The 22,429-nt window shown below is 36.6% G+C and overlaps 1 protein-coding gene across 6 annotated transcripts in view; it reads right to left on the bottom strand.

The window, feature by feature from the left end:
* The window catches only part of RNF180 (ring finger protein 180), an 89,926-nt gene that overhangs the window by 7,292 nt on the left and 60,205 nt on the right, over nucleotides 1-22,429 (bottom strand). For 4 of the 6 annotated variants that reach the window (XM_039709928.1, XM_039709929.1, XM_039709927.1 and 1 more), the window contains one exon: nucleotides 11,734-15,023. In XM_039709928.1, the coding sequence (XP_039565862.1) occupies nucleotides 14,821-15,023 (203 nt within the window). In that variant the 3' untranslated portion in view covers nucleotides 11,734-14,820. Of the gene's footprint in view, nucleotides 1-11,733; nucleotides 15,024-22,429 lie in introns of those variants that run through there. The other 2 variants (XR_005627530.1, XM_039709931.1) reach the window with 2 other exon arrangements.

The following is a 22,429-nucleotide window of genomic DNA, read 5'->3' as shown; positions in this document are numbered from 1 at the left end:
TTTTGAAATCCTAGTCCCCTTGCAGGGATGTGAATTGGACATACAGAGGCTTTGGATTCAGCAGATAAGGCTTTCAAGGAACAAAACCTTTCTGAAAAATTTGCCGCTTTACCCTCACAAAGAATCTGTGGCAGAAATCTTTTGCAGGATGTAGGTCTGCTGGTACATCCTAGCATTGTCACCATCTATCTCCATTTCTTTGTTAGCCTCTCAAAAACTTGTGATAAAAATCCATAAATATCTTCAGAGAGTAAAGATTTACTCTCTATCTCCTCCAGACACCAATGGCAGAAGTTTTATTGTACCGTGATTTCTATGGTTACAAAAGTTGGAATTAATTTAAAATAATTTCAATGCCAAAAAAGGTTTCAAAGGAAGCTATGACCTTACTGTTTCTTGAAGAACACATTCACCTTTGATATACGTGAGATTAAGGTGGGATATGTGGACTTTAAGGCCCAATTTACTTGGAGACATCTAAAAAAATCCCACCTATAATTTTGTTCTTCACAGTCATAAATACAGCTCTAAAGGGATTTCTTAGGTTTTTACTAATGGTTGAATGAAGTTGCTTCTTTCCAAGCACCATTTACTTACAAGAAGGGATTAATGCTGATTTAAGAAATTCTTTAGATGACTGCAATACTTAGAGATATTCTCTGTAAGAGACTTTTGCCACCTATTCATAAACCTTACAGACTTAAATACATTCTTCTTACTTTCATACCAATAAACTATGCCTTTGTCAAGGCAAACTCCCAAGTTTAACATGCAAAAGAAAGAACTAAAATTTGGAATTTACAAACAGGCACTTTAAGGCAAGGATGAAATCCTTTTAATTGTCCATAAGTCACATAAGTCATAAGTTTAGTCAAAGGCAGTGATAAGGGCAGTAGAACAGAACAGCATTTTATTCTGATAAGGAGAGTAGAACATCAGCACAGCTGTGGACAAATAGATAAAAGATGTAACTCAGGCAAACAGAGCCCATGCAAAATGCAAGCAGGATGCCAGCTCAGCTCTGTGAGGCTGACAAAGCACAAGTTTTACAACAATTATATTGTGCTTACTCTGAAGTGAGGGTTGACAAACAGCCACCTGAAGAGGACACCAGGCATTGAAGACAGATCCCAAAGAACCATAAAAGGACTTCTGATAAGGGGTGCTACTATGTGAATAAAGTGATACAGACACATCAAAAAAGCAGGGATAGGCCATGAATTTGTAATTAATGTGTGTGGTAAACACTCTTCACCTGACACTTGGCACACTCAGTTAGAGGAAGGATCTTCTGAGTGATCAGGCTGCAGTAAAGGTTATCTGCTTTCCAATATTCAAAACTATTAGAAAGTTTCTATCTGGCTGATTTCAGTATCAACAGACAAACCTTTAGTTTCAAGAAATGAGGCATTATTCCTTGTCATCTACATTTTTTGACATAAATGAACAGTTTTTATGTCATGTTCTAATACTGGCTACCATGTGTCTTGATCAATTTTCTCTGTACTCAAAAGAGTGTGTATAAAGTGCTGTGTTTCACCTTGCAAATCTACAGTAATGCCTCTTATTTAGGATATTGTTTTGCTTCCTAGAAAGGAAATGCAGAATATGGTGCATGGTTTTAAAATGTACTGTACACTGCACAGAGAGACAGAGAAATCACTTAGTAGTAGAAGCAATAGCAAGTATGTTTTAATCTCTTCTAGAACAGGATGGGAGGGAAGTCTATAGTCTACCTGACATTCTGTGATAAGTACATGTTACATACACATGTTTGATCCAAAGAAGGGTGTGAAAAGCAAAGACAGCTAAAACCATTTTCACAGGTCTAAATTATGTAAGCCAAGTGAATGGTCACATGCTTCTATGAATGGTGCTTGAAAACACCAAAAAGGCTGTCTCAAAGCATTCATAAAAGCTAAAATTGTCCATTTGTAATTTTGGTCAAGTAATTTTTAGCCCATATCTGTAAATGTTTCAAAACTTCTTTTCACAGTAGATGGCTTTATTTTTAGAAAAGGTGAAGGAAATCAGTCAAAGCTACAAAAGAAACCTGGAAACACTATTAGGATTTTGCAATCGAAAGCTCTAGATAATGTAATAATGAATTAATTGCTGACTAAAATAGATGTCTCAAGGTTCAGTGGGAAACAGAAGCTTCTCGTTTTCCCTCTAAACCTTTTCTTTTGCTGTCTTCCCTCAGGTTCATTGGCTATGCCTCTTTATCTCAGTACTGCTGTGTGAATGCCTCAATTCTCATTTTTTTTCTTTGAAAATCTAATGAAAAAAATGTCATCTTTTTTTTTTTTTTTCCCCTGCTGTACACACTCCTATCACAAGCATCTTTTGATGGATGATAAAAGTGTCCTTTTTTTCCCTATTGATCCTCTTGCAGCAAGTCACTCTGTTCACAGCCTGGGCAAAGCTAACATAGTCCATGCTTTCCTTTAAATGGCTCATGAGAACAGTGGGCTGGGGTTCTCTTCCTGGGACATGAATATAGGACAAACCACCTTATTTTTCCTCTCTGAATTCCATACTGGCTCCCTCCTTATCACCACATCATATTTAAACTCCTTGTCCTGACAGTGAAAATTAAATTACTCTTTTTCACAATTTTCTCTCTCTTCTTTCTTGTTGTCATACTTTTTCAACTCACTTTCCTCTATGAATTAATTGATCATCATATTCACTTTGCACAATACATGTTCTGTTTTGAGTCTGTGTATCAGAAGTTTTTTAACTTTGAAAAGCTCCTCAGCACTAAATGCTCATGTTCATCCTATGTATTAGACTCAGCATGTACATGGATCTCTAGTGTACTCACTGCATGGTATGTTAATGGTATTTCTGAAGTATCTTCTTTCAAGCTGTGCATTTGCAGTCCAAAACCTTAAAACAGGGCTGTGTATACCTGGCATGTAAGAAACGCTTAAAAAAAACCCAGTAGTAGTTAAAGTGAACATTGACTTTTAGCTAAAACTCATATAATGATAGACTAGAATGGTTTGGGCTGGAAGGAACCTTAAAGGTTCCAACCCCCTGCCATGGGCAGGGACACCCTCCATTAGACCAAGTTGCTCAAAGGTCCATCCAACCTAGTCTTGATCAGTTCCAGGGATGGGACATCCCATTTCTCTGGGCAATGTGCTCCTGTGCCTCACCACCTGTAGAGTATTTTTTCCCCATTTAAAAGCATTATCCCTTGTCCTGTCACAACAGGCCCTGTTTAACAGTTTGTCACCATCTTTTTTAGATGGTCCTACTGAAAGGCCACAGTAAGATGTGCTTGGAGCCTCCTCTTCTCTAGGCTGAACAGCCCAGCTCTCTCAGTCTTTCCTCATAGAGAAGGAGCGCTGCTCCATCCAAGATCAGCATTTGCCTCATTTCCCCTTCTCTCATATATTCCTGACTAAAGCCTTTAACTTTCAGAATAAACTTCAGTGAAACTAAAACTTAGAAACTCTATCTTCTGTACTTAATAGTTACATTCAGATAGTATTGTTGAGGCTGAAAACAACCCTTCAGATCATAAAGTCCAACCAATACAGAGCCTTTCTTTCATTTCACACTGAAAGAAAGTGATGTTTCTCCCTGTCATAGTTATATGTTTATCTAGTGCTTAGAGAATTTGCTGTGGACAAGGAAAGTTTTGATTGAAGGAGGATATGTTTAACCCCTTTTCCTGAAGCACTCTGGCTACTAAAAAGATTATTGTTAACTGTGATTAACACATGCATTACTATCCATCACAGACACTGCTATTCTACGGGCAATTAGGTGTCAAGGATCTTTGGAAAGTACAGACCTAATTATTTTGTATATTACTGTTCATTCCTCCAAGTAAACAAAAAATATTTGGGTAAATGCAGACACTCAATATCCACTTTTAAAACAGTCACTCAGAGCCTGTTCTGGCAGACCATGGGCAGTTGGCATTGTCACCTGACCATGCTGCCTGCCATCTGTATGATTCCTAATGCCAAGTGGTACAGCACACAGGCAGCTCTGCTGGCTCTAGTCCACATGAGGATTCCTGCACCAAAAGGTGGGAAAAGCAGAGCAATTGCAGTTGCAGTATGGCTGTTGCAGCAGTACACAAAATGGCCTAGTGAGAGAGTAGATTTGTCTGTCACAGTACGTTAAAAAGAAGGGGCTGAGGGACAACGTTTACTGCTGAATCAGGACTCCAACCTTATCTGTTTGGAAGACTCTCTTTTCTAGAACTTGATATTTTCTCTTTTAAGTCCTTGATTTTTTACTTTTACTATGACTTGTTTACTGTGCAGTCGTTCAACCCATTGCTTTGCCTTTCAGGAAGAAAATTACCCACAGTAGTTGTTGCATTTTGAAGATTTAAAAAAAATTAACACAATTATTAAATTTTTATTAATATTACCTGATAATAAACCTGTCCATTATTAATGTTCAAAACCCAAATAATTTCAACAAAATTAAAGATAGAATTTTTGTATTCAACCTATGTAACAGCTGTAATGTTTTTCTGACATAATGCTGATTATGATAGTGTTTTTCAAAGAGACAGTCCAGTCTTTACTAACATCCTTTTGAATAAAAAAGTATGATTCCTATGATCTCATTGCTGATTACTGATGATGCTAACTAACAGTGGAAATATTTCTTGACTTTGTGTAACAACTCTTGGGTTGCTTTACTTGTATTTGTAAAAAAGCTGAGATGTGAAATAAACTCAACTTTCCTTTCAATTGGTGGAAAAGCCAGAAACTGTGTTTACTAAATAACACTGTGATTTATATTTTGCTGCCTGAAGGAATTTGCTCTGTGCTCTATTTAAGGGTTTAGAAATTTTTTCCTTTTCCTCATGAGGGTACTTAGTTAAGCAATATGTGGAAGCTAGTAGGAATCTTCCAGAAATGTGCTTCCAGCCAGTGAGTCACAGACATTCCTGAAAGCCTTTTAATGTTAAACTTCTTGTAAAGCAGCAAATGCCCCCCCAGGGGTAGGGGCATGTTGTGGGGTTTTTTAAGTAGATAAAGAATTTAGTTAGTACCTATACAAGTCATGCATATATAATTTGGCTGCCCTTTGATTTAAATTATGGTAATAAGATAATTTAGTTATTGTTGACAAAACATGTGTTAACCAGATATATTAACACTGTAATACTTGCATTTGTATATTTGCCAGTGTTTGTAAGAGTGCCTTTAACTTTAGAAGCCCCAAGAGATTTGCACATTGAACATTCTACTAGAATCTGCATGAGAAATGGAAGTTCTGAACAACTTTTTTTTAGAGATTAAAAATAATGAGAATCAGACCTGCAAAATACTCTGAAAATAAAACAATTCAGGAATAATAGCCAGGAAAAGAGAAGGGTATCTTAATTTACACTATTGTTATCATTATGCTATATTCCTGTCTTAAGCAAAATTAGACATAAAATAGTGGTAAGGCTTGGCAGTTTGATACCATTATATCATTTTTGTAGTTTAGAATTTAAATCATAATCTACATGACAAACAAAAATCAGCTGGTGAGGCTTGATTCCTAGGTGAGTGTAATGAAAACTATCAGATGGTTTTGTAGGTCTTGCAATTGCTGTTCATGTGAAATTGCAGTATATGCATTGGAAAAATCTGTGACCATAGAGCTGTTTATTAACTGTTTATATATGTTCTTTTAATTCTAAATTCTAATAATTTAATTTAAGGTTTTAAAAAGATAAAAGGTGGAATCCAATTCTATAAGATGTAACCAGAGAGGGATATAAGTTGACTGTAACATTAACTTACACACATTCTCTGCTTGATAAGATGTAAAGGAAAATTAGCATATTCTTCCTCCCCTGAAATTTAATTCAAATTATTTTAGAACTAGTTTAACTTCTGACAGCTAAAATGCATACATTAGCCATCTAGAGCCATCTGCAAGGCAAACACATTCTTACCTCATATGTTTCTAATTAGAATGTGTTGTCTTGCAGGCACCATTTGATGCCATGCTCTGACTGGTAATGAATTGTGGAATCATGCACCCCCCCCAAGGATTTATACTGCATGGATTAAGGACAGGTTTTTGAGAATTTCAGTTATTTTCACACCTGATTGTAAGTGTAAACAATATTTCTTGGGTAGCAGCCTGATTATATGAAGAGTTACTATCCCTCAAACCAGGGGTTACTTTAGGTAGATAGGTATTACATAGGAATTTTTAAGTATTACATTTCCATTTTAATTTACCAGGATGGTCAGCTAATTTTTTCTGTCAATATCTAATAGTCTTCATTTTATAAAGGTAATAGAGTAAAGCTACATGAGATTTCCTGTCTCCACAGTCTGAATTTCATTCTCCAGCTCAGAAACAGTGGAATATAATAGATGATTAGCATTTTAATGCTGTTTTTTGAATGACAGAGTAAAAAGGTTTTTAAATAATTAATTTTTAATGTTTTCATCAGTATCAAATGACTTACCATGTTCCTTTTATTGGTGGCATTCACATTCTCTGCTTCATTGTCTTGTTTGAGAATAAAATATTGCATATGGAGTATTTTTAAGTTATTGCCTGATTACATTTTAATGATTTAATGGAAATGTGGAAATACTTCAACTAAATGTTGAAAATGTTTGATGGAAAATGAAATAGATTATTGATAAGTTAAAATGGTATCTACTGAAAAGTCAGAATATAATTACTGCAGTTTTCTCACCCTAAAACCAAAGTGCAAATTTAAATAAGCCATCACATTAGTAGCATAATGATTTGTATCACTTGTATAACATCAATCCAGAAATCCTGGGTGCAAATTTATTTCAGTTGTAAATTAGAATTGAGATGTCAAGGGCATGAAGCTGAAGGAGTCTTTCATTGCATTGTAAAGTAGAGTGGACAATAAAAAATGTGGCTGAGGGAAGGCAGCATTGCTGTTGAGTACCAGAGAGGTATCTGTAGTATTGAGTTCCAGATTATTTTTTAAACTCAAAAACTAGTTAGATAAGTGCACACAGGACAGTGACTGCTGCTACAATATTACAGGAAGTGCTAACAGATAAATTTTAAATTTCAAACAGTCCTGTGGGGCCTTTTCAGTAACATTTCCATGTATCAGGAACAATCCTGAAAGAAGTAGCATACTTTCCTGACCAAGGACCAATGTGTAAAGAACCTTGAAGAAGATCAGGTCCAGGCAAGCTGAGCCAAGACCTTGAGGGATTTCATCTTCACAGACACAACAAGCAAACAGGTTCATAAGCCGCTCTTCTGTTCCTACCAGCCTCAAACAGAACTGAGGGAACAATCAGTTGTTTTCTAGGCAGTGGTCAGTAAAATAATCTCATGCTGTTAACACTGATCTTGAGTTTACTAAGCCAGGCTGAAGGACAGTCATCCAGTATCTGGCACTGCTACCCAGTACTGATATTCAGTACTTCCCTGGAAGCAGTTGCTTTGCTGTTCTTTCCTTATCTGCTATTTTACACCTTCATGGTTTCTTTCTTGCAAGAACCAACCATACTCTGGCTCCTGGCATCTTTTTTACAGGGACACAGAAGTTCCTTTGAAAAGATCTTTAGATTTTATTTATATCTAGTACAACAAGGTGTTTTGTTCCTCTTTTTCATGCATATATATTTTCGTCCAATTTATATATGCCACAATTTTCATTAAAGGTTGTAGAATAAGTCAGATTAAGATTCCCACCTGGTTATAAATTCAGAATTTTGGGAGAGGGATATGTCATGCCTTAGCAAATCCAACTGATTGAAACAGAACAGCCGCAGAGGACAGTAAGCAATGAGAAATAACAGTACATCATCTTGCCTTCTTTGGATAGATTCCAGCAGTCATAGGTGAACCAAAATACTCTAAGAAACCTGTGAATATTGGGGAATTTTTAATGTAACAGAAAAGAAAAATCAATGTGTGCTGTCAGATGCCCTGTATAACTCCTGATGACTTGTTATGGGACACCAATTCAACTGAGGACCCCAAAGTGCCAGGGGAGACTAGAGAGTGCCCTGCACAGCACTCAAAGGAAAAGGAAATCCATTTGGTCTCCTAGACAACTCTGCCCCGATTAGAGTCTTTCCTTGAGAAGCAAGCCCTGAGCCTTTTTTTTTCAGTGTCAGTCTAATGACTTGTCAGAAGCATTCCTCTGATCAAATTTGTCGGCTTAGTTAGGACATTTTCTGCAGTGTTCATCAGGGATGAAGTTTGTCATGTAGGATTTGTCTGTAATAAAATAATTTTAGTAAAACCAAAATATAGGATTATACATGACCTCAATCTTCTTTTAGGAACTTTTTTTTAACAATAAAAAAACTGTAAAAATTATGATCAAGTGAAAAGTTGAATGTTCTCAATTATATATTATCACATTTTATGATTAAAATACTAGAGTGCAATGGTGGAAAGTACTTTCAAATAGGTTTACATTTTAGTAGTACATTTTAGTAGCCTCATCAGAAATGTAGAAATATTTCAACCAAAGAAGATATTTGGTGTAAAATTAAATAGATTATTATTAAGTTATTTTTAACTAAGTAATTTTATGAGGCTAATGTAGACAGTATTTATTTTCCAGGATTATATCACAGCAACAAAGAAATCCTAATAGATTTAAGACTCTGGAGGTTTAGTTTGATTCTGCTGGGATCTAGATCACTGCTAAAATCCATCATAAATACATAGTTTAAGGTTTTTGATCATAAGAAATCATAAAGAACCCATTTTGGAGAAATGTGATCTTCAATTCTACATCAGGTCACTTTAGAAGGAAGGTCTCATATTGGGAATGACAAACTGAGGCAAACAAAATGAGGAGGTATGGTCTGAAATTTTAACTCAAACCTTACCTGTAAAAAATTAGATGTTAGACTTTAACATTTAAATAATAAGTTTAGGTATAAAGTTGGCATATCGATTTCTGATACTAAGATGACTAATACGGAAATAATATAACTAAACCTTCTGTGATTCTTTCCTTAGTACTCTTCTGAGTACTGCAGAGAACTGCAACAACCACAGATTTCAATCAGCAGGAAGAAAAATAACCCCTTAAAGATTGAACTGGTTACCAAAGAGAGACTGGTTGTATTGAATCAAGATAACAGTGAAAGAAAAGAAAATTGTAATTCATTCTAGACAGATATGTACAGAAAAGTAAAGAAATGGACAAAAATGTGGGCCAAGTTTTTCCAGCGTTCTACTGCCTTTTGTTAAGGGAAAACATGATATTCTCCTCAGGCATTTCTGTTTTATTTACTCCTTATTGAGAAATTCACTTATTCTAGTCCTCAACCAGCCAATTCTTGTGTGATGACTTCACAGAATTACTCATATGGGAGAGACTTCATTCCCCTAATTGTTTCAGTTGTCTTTTACTGGCATCTCACTAAAAACTCTGTATCCCTTTTGTACAGGGCAGTCCAGAACTGGACACAGCCCCCAAAGATGCCCTCATCAGTGCTGAGCAGAGTGGCAGGATCATCTTCTGTGACACCATTCGCTTTCTTGACACAAGGATGCACTGCTGGCTCATATTCAATTTGAAGTCTACCAGAAATCCCAGGTTTTCTTTTGTAGAGCTGCTCTCCAGCTGGGTTACCTCCTGCATGTATTGAGCATGGGGGAGCTGTTTCCAGTTGCAAGACTGCTCTTGTTGAACAGCATGATCCTCCTGCCAGTCCATTTCTCCAGACAGTCAAAGTTCCACTGGACAGCAGCACAAGCCTCTGGTGTATTATCCACTTCTTCCTATTTTGTCCTCTGCAGCTTGCTGAGGGTATGCTGTGCCCCAGAATCCAGGTCATTAATGAAGATGCTGAACAGGATAGGGCCCTGGCTTGTTCTGTGGGATACACCACTAGCTACTTGCCTCCAGGTAGATTTTGTGCCACTAATCAATGCACTATAAGCTTGCTCTTACAGCCAGTTTTAAATCCACCTCACAGCTTGTTAAGGATCCTATTACTGAGAGAAGCCTTGGCCTGAACCAAGGTGCAAATGGGACCATATGCCACATGGATTTTATTTAACAATAAAATGAGAGTGAAAGAGAGAGGGAGAGAGAGCAAGTGAGAAGAAAGAGAGAGAGAGAGCAGATGATAGTCCCCACCCATGGATCCAAGAAGTGTCCTTTTGGTCCTTCTTAACCTAGGGTTTCTTGGTGGTAATGGTTTTGAGGTCATTCAAAGCTTTTCACTATTTATACATTTTTGTAAGCAAAGGAACTAATGGTCATTCGTTACACAGCTCTCTTATTCTATTGGTTAAAAGGATTCCCTCACTTCTAATGCTAATTAGTCCCACGCTCTGTCTTCCTCTGGCCTGTGAGTTGGTGGCTGCAATCTCTGCCTGCCAGAATTACCTTTTACCTAGCCTGAGCTGACTTCAGCACATTTAGTGAGCTGGCTTTCCTTGTGGCCCATAAATTCAGCCATTATCACTGGTGCATTCTTCTTCCCTAGTTTTGTTTACCTTCACCTAGACCTGAGATAACAGATGACATCTTGTCTCATGTACACCTCATGGTGTCTTAATTCACAGCCCAAGTTTCAGGTATCCACACAGGCATATTTGGGGGTGGGGTGAGGCAGGGTGTCTGGTGTTTGCAGATGCCAGTTGTCCCAAAACCTATTGATCGGGATCTTTGACCAGGGTTAAACATATGAGCAGCAGCTTCTTCACACACCTTGTCACAGTGTGAATTTTTGTCTGGATAACCCAGGATGTGCTAGCTAGACCTTGCAGGCTTGGAGTTAGGCCATTCTGTCACTCCATTCTGTGCTTATTTCATGGCAAAGTCTTTCTCTGGTAACTGTTTGAGACAGAAAACTGTGATCTTTAAGTCCTTATACTGTTACTGTCTGCCTTAGAACTTTCTGCTAAATCAAAGGCATCTCTAAGGACAGGTTAGCTGTCTTGCTCCAGATCCAGAGCAATCCAAAGCATCTTTCCTCACAGCCTCTGCCTGGGTATGGGGCTGAACACCAGCAGATGCTCTTGATGTCCTATCTTTCTTTTCTGTTCGTCTGTAACCTGGAATTCCCCAGAGGAGACTGTGCATCTCATAGTAATAATGTTGTCAGGATTGCAAAGAACAAAAGATGCTGAAAACACATCCACAAAAGCAACACTATACACCATGAAGACAGTTACTTGTCAGATGATAGCTACAATAGATAATCTTACTCCCAGACTTTCATGCTATCAGCAATAATTTTCTCTGAAAATGACAAGACACACCTAAACTATAGTTCTTCCTTCTTTTCCATCTCAGTATCACTAAGTGAGACTGTTGACATGTGATAAAAACATGAGGTGTGTATGTAGAATACTAGAAAAAGCTTAACTTGGATCTGAGCTTCTGTAGGCAGGCACAAGCCATGAAAGACTGTTGTGCTTCACAGCAGCTATTTTTTGGGATTTTTTTTTTAGAATTGTCTCATGAGAGAAGCAAGATGGCTGAACCTTTGGCAGGTAGCTGAGCTACAAACATACCCACTGGTTGACAAAAAAGCTCACACACTTCTGAGTAGGCATGAAGGTCCTTTGTAAAAGTGATACCTAAGTCTTGTCCTGGATTTCTGCTGTCCTCAACAGCTAAATGGTCTTGACTAACAGCACCAGTACTGAGAATTCTTCATTATCAGAATATATTAAGATACAGACCATGCCTCCAGATGAGCTCTGACAAAAGTTGCCTGGAAAGTAATGAAACAAATAAAAGGTTGCTAATACAAAAAAAGTTAATCCCAGTAGTGAAAAAATCAGCAAACCTTTGCTGCTCCCCAAGCAGAAACAAAAGAGATATCACAGAATACAATGAATAAAAAAAAAAATTTCCACCAACAAAATCTAGAGAAATGACTGCAAAACATTAAAAACAACTCAAATTTTATTGTAAACATTTTAATACTATGGTAGTTAAGAAATACAAGCTTGCTGATCAGGATCAATTTAACCAGAAAATAGCCTACAAAGGACCTGCTCTTGCTCCAAGAGATATTAACAACATTTTACAACAGACTTCAAGGAAAAACAAATTTGAGCCTTTAAACTGTTTCTGCATTTCTATGAAAGTATGTATCTCAAAAAACCCCAATATATGACAAAAAAATGTGCATCTCCACTCTATACCTCTTAGATATTTTCCCATGGAGGATCAATCTCTCAGAGTTGTAGTCTTCATAATGTACATTTTTAATAATTTAAGAATAATCTTCCTCTGGAATTAATAACAATCCATATAAAATAAAACAATATTGCTCAAGAAACAGTTTAGGTCTTGAAGAAAAGTAGAGTTAAACAATTAGGAAGGTCCTGCAAAATTGTGAGTCCTACTAACTTTAGAAAAATGTCTCTGTCAGTCATCAATTCTTGTTGAAAATGTATAAAAGAAGCCAATATTAGATTGTATTTTTATTCTTCTTTGTGGTCCTTTTTCAAATAAAACCATGGTAACATGCTATTAAAAATGATGTAACTTTTTCTTATATAACTAGTTAGCTTCTATATTACATTTCTTATGTCTCAATATATTTTTGAATATTTACTGAAGGCTATTGCTTTACCAGACATACCAGTTAAAAAAAATTAAATAATTTAAATAAATAATTTAAAATTAAATAATAATTAATTATTACTGGGATTTTAGACTATATCAATTAACGTATTTTTTTATTTTAGGTTTTTTTGAGATTGAAAGGTAGAAGCAATTTTATCTTAACAGTGAGTTGGTCCCTCCCTCTTCTGACACATGAGCAGTAATTTCAGAAGTTTAGAGAGGCAAACAAAAATTGCAGTTAGAATGGCAGTCCTGGCATATATATGAGAGAACTGTTTAAATTTATGGATAATATTTTAGCATACACACCCACACATCTGCATGTAGCCAAACAGGAGCCTATGACTTATACCCCCTAGTTTTTTAAAATACTTCCACCAAATGTTTTATTACAGCCTTAAAGCTTTTGAAACATTATGCTTAATGGCACTAATAATAAAGCCAGTCAATTTTAGGCAAAGTAACTGAGTGGATTATTCTTATTACAAAAATGTATTTTTTTGTCAAAGCCACAAGTATGTGGTGATGGTGAATTTCAGTTCTTACATCTCTTTAAATTTGCATATATTAAAAAAGATGACAGATTATTTCATTTAATCAGTGTAGTTATACTTGTAATTTTTAATTTTACTCGTATGTTCTTGAAAAGATTGTTTTATGCAGCCCATTAGAAAATAAAATATTAGTAGTTAATTTACTGCTGATTTTCAGATTAAGTGAAAATTTCTGGTCCTGATCCCTTCATAGCCTGTAAGAGGCTGACCATGCTGGAGCTGTTCCAGTAAAGGAATATAAGCCCATGCTTAATAAAACTCTGATTTCATTCTATCACATTTGGCAGATGGCACCTTCCACAACATATTTCTCCTTGTTCTCTGCTAGAACAGGGGAGTACACCACCTACGGAAAAACCACAGGTCTCCCACACAGATTCTGATATGAGAGGGACAATATACCTACACTCACTTGCTTTTCTAGTGCAAGTACAGTGCACTTTGAAGAGTCATGCCACTAGAAATAAAAACTTCCTTGTACTTCCTTGTACCTCCCTGAAAAGTAAAGCCCTAAACTACCTTGTGACATGCTTCAGAACCTGATTCTCACATTCATTTCTAGTATCTTTTACTACAATTTAATAGATGCTCTTCCACTTTCACTTGAAAATACTGTGTAAAGCAGCAAGTCTGGAATGATTGTTGAACTGGCTGCAGTTTGGTACTGTAACTCATCAATCTATATACAGAATAACTAACTATAAAGTGCTTTAGAATATCTTCACAAGAAAGGTGCAAATAAATACTGTGCCCTCTTATGTACTCTCCCATGGGACATTAACTCCTGGAGAGCCCATATTTAAAAGTATCCTCAATTTTTACAGCAATTTAATAATGATACTGATTTCTTACAGAGGAGAATGCTTCTGTCTCCAGTATTTGGTCAGTGTCTCACATCACCACAGCCAGCAGGCCTGCTGCTTGCCCTCCATTAGTCTTGCTGGATCCAAACACACTCATCTGAATGGGTAAAAAAGGTACAGTGCTACACTGGGAATCTGCACAACAACAGTCTTCTTATTTTGCAGAACTTGTGGCTGTTAGTTGATTCCTTTTGATTGCTATTTGCTGAAAAGATGAACTGGCAGCACACTGCAGTGTAATTTTTCTTTTTGGTTAATAGGCTCAAAATATCACAGTGGAATGCTGACAGGTCTATCAGTTGTCAAAATTTTCCAGGATTTGGATCATGGTACTGAAATAGCTCTGATGAATGTCTACATAATGCATGGTACAGCACTTCTCCTCCTCCCAAAAGATCTGAGTAAAAATGGGAAGCATCTTTATTGCTTTTATGTATGAGGAATTGAAGCACCAATGAGTGAGTGAAGTGTGTCAACACAGAGTCAAACCCCTAAATGACTACACATTACATTCTTTTGTAGTACACAGACCTCCCCTAGAAACTGGGAGTACTTCTATAGAGTAATAATTTTATAAATTAGGGGTAAATTCTTTTCCCATCAAAATCTCCCAAAGGCAAAACTCCCACTGAATGAAGTATGATGTGGATTTCATGTTACATTTGTAACCAAACTCAAGTACCTTGTCACATATAGAAGAAGTATCGAACAGCTTCACAGCATGCTTGATGCAGTCTATTCCAATTCTGAATGATAAAAATGCAGTATCAAACATTTTACCTTTGTTCAATATTTTTCTATTCACAATTTTTCTGTTCACATGACTATCATCTTCCTTAACTGTTATTTCTACAGCCTAAAGAGGGAAAAAGAAATAACAAAGGAAACAGAAAACAATAAATCCTATTATCCAGTTGACTGAATAAATGTAGATGATCACCATGTCCATATCAAACCGCCATCCACGGCTATCATCCTCGAAGTCCATATAGTCCATCCTGTGAGCAGCATGTGGGAAATGCCTCCTTGTCACAGTGTTTGAGCGCCTTCGAAAACCTGCTGAAAAACAGACTAGGAGATAAAAATCTTTTTAAAAGGAACCAGATTGACTAGCAAAAAAAGTTAACACTCCTTCCTCCAGTTATCAAAAAGACAAATAGAAGCAGGAAATCTCACACCTCCCTGCTAAGTTTCATCACTTTGTCGGACAAGAAGCTATCTTTGGAATTGATTTTGTAAGATTTAAAAAGTAATACTGTGTTCCTTAAAAAGTAACCCTGTGTTCCATGTCTAGAAAATAATATATTTGTTTGTTTGGATTTGGAATTCTCTATCAAAATAAAGTAATGATATCTGCTTATGTTATCCAGATCTATGAACACCTCTCTTCTGGTGCCTTCTTTAACTGAGTTTGACTCTGTGATCTAGAAGTGAAAGGCTCCATATACTGTAATGAATCTCTTCAGTAATTAGTTAAACTGGGTTTGCTAAGTCTACTCATCTGAATTCTACAGTGATCAAAAATATCTAGATCTGTACATACATAGTTCAACAGCTGATACACATTTGAATTCCTTTTTACTAGAATCTGAGATTCTTTTTCAAAGAGAAAATAAATAAACCTTCTAAATAAATTGTGCTTGCTTTAATATGGTGTTCATTATGTTTAATATAATGCATACCAGCTCAAAATTTAATTTTTAAATCACTGTTTCTATGCTGATAACACCTTAAAAATATATAGGCAGATGCAAACAAGTCAAGTGGAAGTAAAAATCCTGTCTCCAAGATGGCCTGAGTGGGGTCCTGCCAAGTCTATCCTCTTCATTGTCCCCCAGACTTCTCCATGTAGCAAGAGAGGTACTGTAGAACCATACTTCTTCCCTATGTCAAGACATGAGGTTAGAGAAGAGTCTGTGCAGCTGTGTCAAACAGTAGGCTGCAGCACAAAAAAGAGCCTGGGAGCTGTGGTGCAAAGGCAAAATCTCTCCCATTCTGATAAAGACAATGCAGTTGTACTCTGGATTTTTGCTCTGTTTTCATGTAATGAGCAATTTTTATGATGCATTCTGTATTCTTCAATAAATTCTGACAAGAAAAATACTGTCTGTATCTCCAGCTAGAGTGGAAGTAAACCACATTTCTTAATCATCTGCAGATAAAAGCTGAGAGCTGTAGAGTTCCTCAAAAACTGAACAGCAGCATGGAGTAAAGGGTTTGAATTATGAAACAGAAACCTGAGGGAGCATCAAACATCTTCTAATGTATTTGTCTACTTCTTAAAAAACCCCCTTTATACATTATTTCAATCCCCAAATAATACAGTCCCCAAATAATTAATGCATGAGCATGTGCATTAAAAAATGTACATGAAAAAAAGTATTTTTTTTAACTTTCTTGCACATTTTTTTGCCTGTGTTGCTACACTCTGAACAAGAACCTCTACTCAAATCACATGAATATGCATGCACAGTGCTGGCAGAGTCTGCCAGACTGTTAGTGGGAACCTGTTACTAGATAACAAAAACAATGTTGTGTGCAAATCACACTTTTATACACACCAAAGTGTGCAAACCGAAAAGGATTTTCAGTAGGCACTTCTGCTGCACTTTGCAACCTTCTGTTGAACTACTAGCAAAACACAAAACTACAAAAAAAATCAAAATAGTCTCCCAATTTTACAAATTGACCTGATTTTTTTAAACTTGAAAACAGAAGGTATCAGATAGAAAATTTTACTCTAAAAATGTCCCCAAATGAATAATATGCAAGATACAATAACAATTTACATTATAAGTTCTCATGTAAAATTAAATTATGTATGAACAAGTGTTCTGAGGTTTTCAGATACACCAAAGTACATAATTTTGGCACAGTCTCTTCTTTCTGCAGTGGATAAAAAGAGCTATTGAAAGACTGTGAGAAAAAATGCAAGTACAGACTGCATGTACCTTCCCATGTGTGCCCTTGCAGCACCTGGCAGCTTAGCATGCTAGATCTTTGGAAGCTGCTTCCAGAACAATGTGTTAAAACAGCATTGCGTGTGTCTCTGCATGCTTCTGAACCTGATCTCACATTGACTCCATTTACTGCACTTTGCGTGCCTTGGTGGAGTAGTTTTGGAGTAAATAAATTGTTTTCCTTTCAGGTAAAACTAGAAAAAGAAGATGAGCTCTAAGAGCTCACAAGTGTTCCAGTAATATGCTTCAACCACTAATGGGCATTTAGCCCTTGGGACTGCAAGTTGCCTCACATGCAAATGTGGACATCTGACCTCGTAGCATCAATTTTTGTGCTCTATTATAGCTGATAGAATTGCTAATGCAAGAATGCCTCTGAGACACAGTGAATAATCTTTCCTACAACATCTTTATGCCATTCATAATTTTACGGATCTCTTGTATCTGTTTTCTCTAATATGCTTTCCAAACAAAATAACTTCTGAATTTCCTTTGTATGGAAAAAGCTTCAAAACTTCACACTATCCTTTCCACATTATGCTTTACCCTCTTTTATTTTTCTCTGAGATGATGTAATCTAAAATTATATGCAAAATTTGAGTAGTGGGATCATCACAAATCTAGACAATGACATAACATTTTGTTATGATTCCTGCTTACCTTTTTACTGTGGCTGTGCATGAAATATTTTCAAAAAATTAATCCTGGTATTATCCAAATATATTTTTTTAAATGGCAATAGCTAATTTAGAGCACATTACAGTGAATATTATGCATTATGGAGATGCATAATACCTCTGTATACACCTGCTCCACCACCTGACTGTCCTCATAGTGAAAGTGTTTTCCTTACTTGCAGTCTGAACTTTCCATATGCCCTAATGTTCACCCTCTTGCCATGCACCACTGTGAACAGGTGGTCTGTCCTCTTGGTGGTCTCCTTAAAGGTATGACAAGGTTGACTGGAGATCCTCCCCAAAGCCTACCCTTTCCCTGACTGAAGAAGCCAGTTCTGTCAGCCTCTCCTTCCAGGTCAGGTCCTCCAGGCCTCTGAGCATCCCAGCGAAACCTGGGTTGCTCTGATAAACCTGCTCCAGTCTACTTCTGTCTTCCCTGTACAAGGGAGGAAGGCAAAACTGCACGATTTTAGATGTGATGTGTTGAGCAGTAGGAGATAAAAGCTTCACCTACAGGTTTTCATATATCATACTCCTGTTCACAAAGCCCAGGATGCTGCTGGCCTTCTTCACTGCCAGGGCACACTTCCAGCTCACCCACAGCTTGCTCTCCATCAGGATGCCCAGGCTCTTTCCAGAGATCTCTCCCCAGGCTTTCAGTGCCCAACCTGTCTCATTGCCAAGGGCTCTTCCTTCCCAGGTGCAGGTCTCAGCATTTGTCCTTGTTGAATTTTAGAGTCTTCCAGAACATTTCTACAGCTTGTCAAGGTATCTCTGAATGGTAGCCCTGTGCTGAGTCTATCAATCTGTCCCTAACTTTGCTGTTCTCTGCAGGCCTGCGGAAAATGTATTCTGTTGCTTCCTCTAGGTCATGGATCAAAAGAACTGTTAGTTGTCAAGTTCATATTTACTATCATTAGTGAATTAGTAAAGCAAATAATCTGTATATGTATCACTTTCCCAAATCACATATGGATGTTCTGAACTACACAGACCACTGTGTCATTCTGACAAGGTCTCAATTTGACTTGCTACATGCTCTTTTACACTGTATTTTCCATCTCCTCCTTGGGTCTGTTTTTCCTTTTTGGTGCCTGGCAAAAGGGTCTTTGTCTGATGAGGCACCGGCATTTCTCCAACTTCTTGTACTCTCTGAATAGCAGCCCCACCACTGAGTCTACCAATTTGTTGTCACCCGCAGACTTGATGACAGCATGGAGGAAAAGAGCAAAATTTCCAAGTATTCTATAATTTTCAGGTATACAGGTGTTTTTATGTTGCTTTCATGCTTTGACAAATGAGGTATCATCCCAAACTTCTTGCATAAATGCCAGCTATCTCCCATACGCACATCAAGAGGCATTATATGTTAATGTAATAGCTAAATTGCAAGATTTGCTAGTTAAGACGAGCTGTGAGATTTGTATTTCCAAGAAAGAAAAATCATATATTGCTAGAAAGGTTTATGAGAGAGCAGCATTTATTCTGTGTGAATGACTGCAGGCATGTCCCATTAACCTCTCTTTTCATGTCCCAAGCTCTAACTCAGTCTCAAGCTCTCCACTGAAACTCAAGTTCCCAACATATCCAGTACCTTCCCCAAACTAAGGCCATTCAATAAAACCACCATCCTTCTCAGATCCAGAGATCCACTTCTGCTGCATCAGAAGCTTGAACCTCAGCACCCTCTTGCCTCAGTATTTCAGCTCCACACACCTGTTGTCTCAGAAGTCTTTTTTTCTAGAGAGAAACATATCAAATTACAAAGGTTTCTTTCTCCAGGATGCATATCAGAATCTTCAGCTTTCCTATGTTAAAACTTCTACTATCACATTCCAAGGCCTTTTCCACAGCAAAATCATTTTCCAAGCCTCCCCCACTATCCTCTCTTATCTTCCTCTCACTTTCTCTCTCCTTTCTTTGCATATTTCTCTGCTCTTGCCCTTCTGATTTTATCTGTGAGCCCTCACTGGCTGCCAGCACCTTATACTCATGACTAAACTTACATGATAGCTTAAACATCTCTCCTTTTCTTTTCCATCCCCAAAATCCAAGTCCTACTTTCTGATAGCTGTTGGGCTCTAGAAATGGGGCTCTGGATGTAAAATGTACTTAAGGTGCAAAATGTACTTTCCTTTCCTGAAACCATTTTTACATTCACTATGTTGCCTGCCTTACCAGCTACAGACTTTTGGCTTAAGTGTTAAATTCTATTGCAGTCTCAGAGAGGTAAATTGTGTTTAAGCAGTAATTTGTATATGCTTAAAATGTGATTTATTGACGTCACTGTGCATATGATACAGACAGCCTCTGCACATGAACAAATCGTTTGCATGCAGGCACTTTAGTGAGGAACACACATAAACTGTTTTTTAAAGGTGGCAAAGATCCCTACCTAAAAGAGTCTAGATAAGCAATCAGTTACTGTGAAAATCTGAAAATCCATGTCCTGAAGCCTTTCATATGGGACACAAGACTCGATTCCGTAAGAAACACTCCTTTCCATAAGGCAGAGTTGGGAACCACTGTTACAGCGAGATGTCTGCTTTGTGACTTTGATAAGGCATTTAACATGAAAAGAAGAACAACATGCTACAGACAAAACTATGCAGAAATCCCAAAATGTGGAAGTGTCAGTGATGTGCATATCATTTGTCAAAACAAAAGGCTTGCAAAAACTTCAGTCCTACAGAATCAAGCACCAGGCAAAAAATGCTTCTTCCTGTCTGGTATTAGCAAAAATATTGGCATTTATATCTAAGAATAGTCTCCCCTCTCTTAAAACTTTATAAATACTTCATGGATCTGAGAAGAGAATATAACAAAATGAATCAGAAATATACAAAATGGAAAGGATAAAAAACCCCAACCAAAACAATTAATAGAGGTTCCAATGACAATGACAGTTCTTAAAAGCATTTATTTCACACAGCTCTAACTTCCCACATTATTTTCAAAATTATAAGTACCATTTTTTTGGTAGCTAATCTCAGAGTTTTTCTACAGAGGTGTGTAAACAAAATAAACCCAGATTTTAAGGTTATTAACTACAAATCAATACATAAAAGCCATATTTGAATGTAGCAGTTCTTTGGATCATTTATGGACAATCCCTTAAATTAACCTGTCTCAGGCCTTTAGGGATAGAGTGACAACTTGTCATTTGAACTTTTTCCTCTGTGAAACACTGTAAATTACATTCCATCATAATTACAATTATTTTCACTTGACAAAGAAATTTGAAGATTTTACTTTAGAGTGGAAATAAAGATAAGATCTTTTTCGATTCAAATATAGCTTGTCAGATTTCAGTGATAATTATTTATAAGTGAAGTTTTTCGCACATTCCTACTATTAGTTTGAATTCTAAGAAAAAATATAGCACCTCTTTACCAGTTAACAATGTTCAGAATACTAAGCAAATAAAGAAAAAAAAGTCTGAAGACAGTTACCTCTTGCGATTTTATAGCTAAATAATTCAGCTTTTACAAATTGAAATATGAACCCATGAAGTTAGCTTGTATATTGTGAAAAATAAGCAGATTGTGGGAAGAAAAAATGAGGAAGTTTGAAAATTAATACCAAAATCCACAAACCCATATTAAATGCATGCATACACATTTTACATTGGCTATTTTGCATAACTAAATATCTCACTCATTTATTAAATAAGAAATATATCTACCAATTTTACGAGAATTATTCAATAACTACTATGTCCAGTCCATCTCACAAATTCAAAGAAAAAATAGAACAACTCATAATTTCTGTCTTGGGCTGTTTATTTTCCTGAAAATAATGGAATCAAGAAACGAGAGGACTGTGGGAGGGCATAATGACCTTAGAAAACACGCTGAGCCTGTGATTATTATCACAGAAAATATAATCTTCTGTGATTATTCTATAATTATCAATACTCACAAATAGAAGACACTTGGCTAGCTTAACTGCTAGGATACGTACTAAAATGGGAGTAGTTAATCCACATGTCATAGTGTAAAAGTCACTTGACTTTGGAAGACTTGAGGGAATTTTGGAAGATAGTCAGCAAGCAGGTCTCTTTTTTTAAGTAACTAGGTGAATTACCTGTTTGCTTTTTCTTTCTTCCCCCAAATCATAACACACAAAGTACCAAACAGTCAGAATATTATGTAACAGCTGAGGACTGATGTCAAGGAATGAAGCTGTATGGTCTCATGCATGTCAGAGAGATCTAAATGCATTGGTTGCATACATTCTAGACCATAAAATGTCTTGCCTTGATTTTGAAGGTAAGACTTGTACATGTATATTGATGACATATGAATTACAGTTATGGTAATTTTCATACATTTGCCTTTAAGAGGGGGAGTTGTAATGACTTTTGTTCACATTTCCTTGTAAATAAATTGTATCTTAACAGTGAATTTAACTTGTGGACAATTTCTCTCTTTGCCATGACAATGCAGACAATGAAAACCAGAGAATTTCAAATAGCAACTTGAGGCTGCTTCTGCTTCTGTGGTATGTGCATCAATAATCTATATGAAAAAATATTTTAAAAAGTATTCTGAATATTCTAAATCAATGAGTTTTCATCTTATTTTTAATCAACTTTCTGCTTCTCTTCCATTCTATCTAATCTCTTACTCATCATCAACATCATTCATCTCTTTCCTGCTGTTTCTACATCTTACCACTGATTTCTGTACCATTTCTGTACATCATGTTGTATTTGTCATCTTCCCAGATGACCAAATACTGTATTTCAGCTGCCAGCAACTCTTGCTAAGTTATCATCACAAAAGCCTTCCCCTGTTTGTGTCATATTGCTGTAATGGCATCAGCT

The sequence above is a fragment of the Passer montanus genome, unplaced genomic scaffold (assembly GCF_014805655.1).
Source record: "Passer montanus isolate IOZ18808 unplaced genomic scaffold, ASM1480565v1 scaffold22, whole genome shotgun sequence".
NCBI lineage: Eukaryota > Metazoa > Chordata > Aves > Passeriformes > Passeridae > Passer > Passer montanus.
This window is presented reverse-complemented; position numbering and strand designations above follow the sequence as displayed.